The sequence below is a fragment of the Phalaenopsis equestris genome, unplaced genomic scaffold (assembly GCF_001263595.1).
Source record: "Phalaenopsis equestris unplaced genomic scaffold, ASM126359v1 Scaffold199703, whole genome shotgun sequence".
NCBI lineage: Eukaryota > Viridiplantae > Streptophyta > Magnoliopsida > Asparagales > Orchidaceae > Phalaenopsis > Phalaenopsis equestris.
Genome location: NW_018219561.1, coordinates 17,328 through 23,397, shown reverse-complemented (window position 1 = coordinate 23,397; position 6,070 = coordinate 17,328). Strand labels below are relative to the sequence as shown.

The 6,070-nt window shown below is 38.8% G+C and overlaps 1 protein-coding gene across 1 annotated transcript in view; it reads right to left on the bottom strand.

Annotated features, from left to right (window-relative positions):
- Positions 1-281: 281 nt before the first annotated feature.
- LOC110035759 (probable protein phosphatase 2C 71) overlaps positions 282-6,070 on the bottom strand; it is a gene marked incomplete at its 5' end in the record, with an annotated part of 16,635 nt that continues 10,846 nt past the window's right edge. The window contains 5 exons of the mRNA XM_020740047.1: positions 282-754; positions 845-973; positions 1,050-1,193; positions 1,348-1,517; positions 1,597-1,684. Of these exons, the coding sequence (XP_020595706.1) occupies positions 590-754; positions 845-973; positions 1,050-1,193; positions 1,348-1,517; positions 1,597-1,684 (696 nt within the window). The remainder of the gene's footprint in view (positions 755-844; positions 974-1,049; positions 1,194-1,347; positions 1,518-1,596; positions 1,685-6,070) is intronic.

The window sequence follows — 6,070 nt, the reverse complement described above, 5'->3', positions numbered from 1 at the left end:
AGCTTGATATGTCTGGCAAAAAGAATTTAGTATAAAGGAGGACTTCTAATATGAGCTATTTAATTTACAAAAGAACGGCTACTACTGATAGTTATTATATGGTGTTGTGGTTGTAGTTATTGTACTGTAGAATTCTGAGTAGTGTTGCAGTTGTGCATTAGTTTGAGATATTTTACTTACAGAAGATGGTGTTAATGTTGAATGATTTGATTTTTGTGTAGTATATTTTGCAGTATCTTGTGGGCTCTTTTATAAAATAAATGTTATGAATTTATGTGGAAAGTAAATGAAATGTTAATATTGTCCGACTACAGTTATTGACTTAGCTAATGCTAAGCTATCAGGCCGACTTGTGATATAAACAAAATAATGTTGAGCCAAAAGCCCCCTTTATATGTACAACAATACATAATGTTTAGATGTTACTTTCTGTTCCATGTGGCCAGCTCTCACCACCAGTTAAAACAAGTGTGGCTACTTTATTAGAAATAAAAGCGTGGCTTCTGGAATCAGTTTAGTTTGCTACAAACTTCTACATATAATATACTCATCGCATACCTTTATTAGAAACATAGCAGGGGCTGGCGGATCAGCTTGATTTCTCAACAATGGAGACAATGACAGCAACATCATCTAGCTTTCCACCGGAAAAAAACGGATAACCAGCAGCATGTGCAGCATCAGCAAATGGGCTTCTTGTAGTAATTGACTTCCCCACTTCCTGAGCCCGCAAAGCCAAAATCTCTGCAATTACCTGCAGATAGCCAAAAAAAAGCATATAAAAAAAATGACTTTGCAGTTTATACCAAGGGAATAGTTCTATATAGAATTAAAGAGTCCTGACCGCTGGCTTAAGATTGGCCTGCAATGATTTTGATACTATGTCAACTATTTCTTTTTCATATAAGTTGTCAAAGAGGCCATCTGTTGCAGTCACAATCACATCTTCTTCATCTAAATCAACTTTATATGTCTGTGTAGGGAAAATATATTCACAGGACTCATCAGCACTGAACAATTTGTTGGTTCAAGGGGATTAGAGGATTTACCTCTATGTATTTTGAGGGATCATCGCCGCTTTCAATCTGCAAGGGAAAGTTAAAACCGTATACCATTGGAGATGACCTGTTAAACACATGGGCACCCCTGATCACTACAAATCCTGAGTCTCCAATGTTTGCAACATGAAGTGCCTACAACAAATTCCATTCAAAATATTGAAGGATTCATAGAGCAGACCCACGTAACATTAGTCAAGCTATAGCTACTAGTACATCTCAAGTTACAATGACAAAATAATAAAAGAAGAAGCAGCAATGGTTACATCCAGTTTATTCCAGAACAAACCTGACCATCAAAAAAACCGACCAAAACAGTGGATGAACCAGGAGAATGTGCTTTTGAAGCACTATGAATAAGAACTGAACTGGGCTCATACTTTGAAATTCCATCACATTCTGACAAAAACTTTTCACAATTGTCCATCAGTTCCCTTGCATATAATCCAGCATTAACTCCTATAATAAGGTTATGAGAATGAAATTTATTCATAAAAAACATCCTTAATGAGGAACTAGCTTTCCCAGGGAAATTTACCTTCAAGTGACCATTGGCCCACGCCATCAGCTACACCAAACCAATTCTTGCATGCCACAAAGTAGGCATCTTCCCCACCAGTCAATGCCTAAGAAATTATTATTCAGCGTGAATGATCTTGAATCTTTTCTGGAGCAGAGCATAGTAGTTCAATGATGAAAATTTCATGGATATACCACTTTATTAATCTCGTCTGCCAAAAAAAGAGACATTTACCTATTGCATTTGCAAGATAAATTTTTAAAAGGTAGAGGTCAATGAATCGAGGCTACATCAGATTGTAGCAGGAAGTTGATGTCAAAATAGGCTCCTTAAATAGACAACATTTAAAGCACAATACACGAGCCAAGCACTTTTCTATGCTCACTCTATAGTGAAGTCCTGAGTTAGGTCAATAAGGATCCTTAAACCTTATATCCCTGGTTTTCATCTGGCACAGCCCAAGTCAAAGGGCCAGAGAAGTGTCTTTTAGGTGCAGAATTACCCCACCACCAAACTATAAGGGCAAAAAGCTGAACGGAGATATCCAAACAAAGGTAGCATCTAGAAAGAAGATTGGAAACCAGCAGCCATGGAGCTATATATGGCAAAGATGGCAGGATAGATTGCTGCTCCATTTATTCTGATGTAACGAGTTTATATTCTTGTCAAAAAAAATAGCAGTTCATCCATTTTAATGATGAAAGAGAAAAAACACGCCACACTTCTAATAATAATGAAAAACATATCATCTCAACGAAGTTAATTATAAGAGAAGAATTAAGTTTAAGGGTGGCCTAAAGTAGATCTTTCATGAGATGCATAAATCACACGCACCAATCAAAGTCACAGTCACAAACTTCTTATTTAAAAACTGTAACTTTTGGTAAAAAATAAAAAAATACAACAGAGCAACACAAACGGCAATAGTGTAAAAACATATATTACTTCAACGAGTAAAGCATTCCTTGCATCTTCATAATCAACAAACAGCCCCAAGGCAAAGAGTAAATTAGTCTGTATATTATTGCAGACATTAAGTCCTGTATATATGAGAACTGTAGAAAATTCTGGAGAGGCAGAGGAGATCCTAAAGCCAAATGTGGTTAGCAGAGGGTAGTAGAGAGTGTACGCTTGGTTGCCTAGCATTGTAAATTTCTTATTCCCCCTTGACCTGACTTTCAGTGTCAAGTGAAGTGATAGTGAGCTTGCCCAAAAGATTGTAGAATGGAGCTGCTGTTTGACTTTTCGTGAAGATGTCTTCCACTTGATCTTGAACTGATGTGCAGAACTTGAATGGCCCCCAATGCAATGTGATCGCGAATGAAGTGATAATCAATTTTGACATGTTTTGCACGGGCATGGAAGATGGGATTAGGGCTATGGCAATGTCAAAGGTATTTTCACAGTAAATTAAAGTATTTGTGGGGATGTGAAACTCTTGAAGGAGTCTGCGGATTCATATAAAATCTAATGTAGCAGCTGCGAGGGCTCAATATTCAGCTTGTGTGGAGGAGCAAGCCACTGTTTTTTACTTTTGAACTGTCTCAGATATAAGAGTGCTGCCAATGAATGTGATGAATTTGGTGGTTGGGCGTCCGTCCTGTGAATCGCCAGCCCAATCGGAGTATGAATAGGTTCAAAGTTGTAGATTGTCATTGGTGATAGGAAGGACAAAGAAAGAATCCCTTTGAGGTACCTTAAGAGACGCTTGATTAGATGAAATTGGTAGATAAGGGGGTGATGCATCTACTGGCAGATATGGTTGACGACAAGGGCTATATCTAGTCTTGTGATATCGAGGAATTGAAGAGAGCTGGCGAGCTGTCTATGTTGGGTGATGTCATGGTACGGTTGTAGTGAAGCTTGGTCGGATTGCAGCTTGTGAGTAAGAGTATAGCTTGCAGGAAGACATTCAAAGTTGTAGGAGTGATATAATGTAGGATAATTGGTTGAAATGATAACCTTGTGGTGTTTGATTAATGGTGAAACCAATGAATGTTTTGACGAGCCCTAGTTCCATGTTTTGAAATTTAGTTTTGAGATTTTGTATGATGCTAGCAATAGCAGGTGGATCATTATCTATGATGAGAATGTTGTCCACAGACACCAGAAAATAAATGGGGATCTGGTTGTGATGATAAATGAAAAAAGAGGGATCAGACGTGCTGAGATTGAACTCTTTGGCTTTAAGGTGACTGATGAGAGTATAATACCATTTTGTTGGTTTTTGCTTAAGGCCATAGAGAGCCTTTTTAAATACACATATTCAGTTAGAATATTAATATAGGGTTTTGGAATCGTGTAGGAATGCTTTGGAGTCATCTAGCAACTAAATTAGCCATTTTTTGCAGTTGAGAGAAGGATTTGAATGGGGACTGAAGGTTTTGGTGTATTGAGTGCTCTGTTGTTGCTTGAAGCCTTGTGTGACCAATCTAGCCTTGTATTTGAATGTTGTTCCATCATGAGAAAATTTGGTTCAATACATCCATTTGTAGCCAATGATGTTCCGATGATGTGGTGGATTGATGAGATTCCATGTACCTTGATGTTGAAATGCTTCAAATTCCAACGACATGGCCTTTCGACAGTGCAGGTATTTTACTGCTTGAGTATTGTTGTTGGGGTCGAAAGGTGGTGAAGTGATCCTGTTTGGGAGCGGCTTATCATGAGGTGTTTGATTGTAGTAGTGGGTTGATGAATTGGGAGGGATACGGTGGAGTGAGGTGACTGTGCTAGTTGAGAGGTGGTTGTTGGAGTGATTAAGATTATGGAAGGTTGGCTGGTTTGAGTTGGGGAAGGATTATCTATTTTGGTGGACAGCTGAGTAGTTAAGAGTAAGTTGAGTGGGGTGTAGGTATTGGACATATGAGGTGGCATTGATTAAGTATGGGGAAAGATTGCTTCATTGAAGATCACGTGCTTTGATATGATGATTTGATGTGTTTGAGGATAGTAAAAACACCAACCTTCATGAGATTGTGAATAGCCGATGAAGATTCATGGTGAGAACAAGGGTGCAAGGTTATGTGGAGCTTGCAACTTTAGCCAGGGAAAACAAAGGCATCAAAAAGTGCAAAGGTGGGTATAGATAGGTGGTGTGAGATAGAGAAGTTCATAAGGAGAATTGAGTTTTGTTGTCTTGGATGGCAATTTATTTATTAGGTAGGTGGCTATCATTAGAGTTGTTGTCCAGAACATAAAACGTAGGTGAGCAATGAGAAGGTTCTTGTTGTTTTGATTAAGTGTTTGTGCTTGCACTGGCTATTCCGTTTTACTGCGGTGTATAGCAACAACTAAATTGGTACATGATACCGTAGGATTTGAGGTATAGCTGCAAGGTTTTGGATTTATATTCACCTCCATCGTCGGAGCATAGTCCTTCGATGTTTGTTTTGAACTGGGTTTACACCATTTTGGAGAAGGATATAAATTTGTTTGTTGTCTCAGATTTAGCAAGCATAGAAAATACCCAAGTGAAATGAGAGTGGTCATTAATGAGAAGAAGGTCATATTCATATCCTCGTACTGCAGTGGAGGGGGCAGAACCCCAAAAATCAGAATGAACAGAATCAAAACAACGTTTAAACTCAAAAACAAAAGTCAGAAATGACTGTGATAACTCTTAAAGGAAGAAGATCGTGGAGATGAGTAGATGGCAGCCAATGCTGAGATGGGGTACAGACCGTTCTTGCTTGGTCCTTTAAGGAGAATTTTGTTTGTTCTCTAATCCTTGATAACAAAGCCAGATTGATTAAATGATATGTCACAATTATTGTTTGAGATTAATTGAGGGATGGAAAGGAGGTTGTGAGATAGGAATGGGGAGTGAAAGAGCTTGGGAAGATAGAGCTTACATTGAGGGGTAAATTGAATGGGCTAATCGTTGTGGGTGATTGGGAGGTTGGATCTGTCTCCAATGATGACGAAATCTGATCCTTGGTATAGTTGGGCGTGCTGTAAGTGGTCATAGTCGGAGGTGAGAAAAATGGTAGTGTCGAAGTATAAGAACCATGGATCTGAACAACGATAAGTTGAGGTCAAGAGAGATGTATCAGTTTTGGTGGAGAGATAGGAGCTAAAATTTATTTTGTGCTAGCTTTGGAGTGATGCATGTTCAGATTTTCCATAGATTTGACAAGACGAGCGATTTGAGTTTTTGTCTGATCCTCTACCGCCCATGTTTGGTGCCCGATTGATGTTGTTACCCCGGGGGTTTTAGGATTGTATACCACGACTCCTGTTGTCATTGTGTCATTCGCGTGTGTACAGTGCAATGGTTGTAGCTTTGGTTTCCTTAACATTTTTAGTAGAGATATTGATCTACTCGCTGCATAGCAGTGAATGCAAGTCTTCCAACTTGATCAATTTTGATCTTGTATGAATAGTTGTTTTGAAGAACTAACAAGAGGTCGGTAACCCATTGAGGATATGGAAGATTATGTCTCGTAGTCGATATGACCTCCGACAGCCGCTATGTTGTCGACGGGGGATT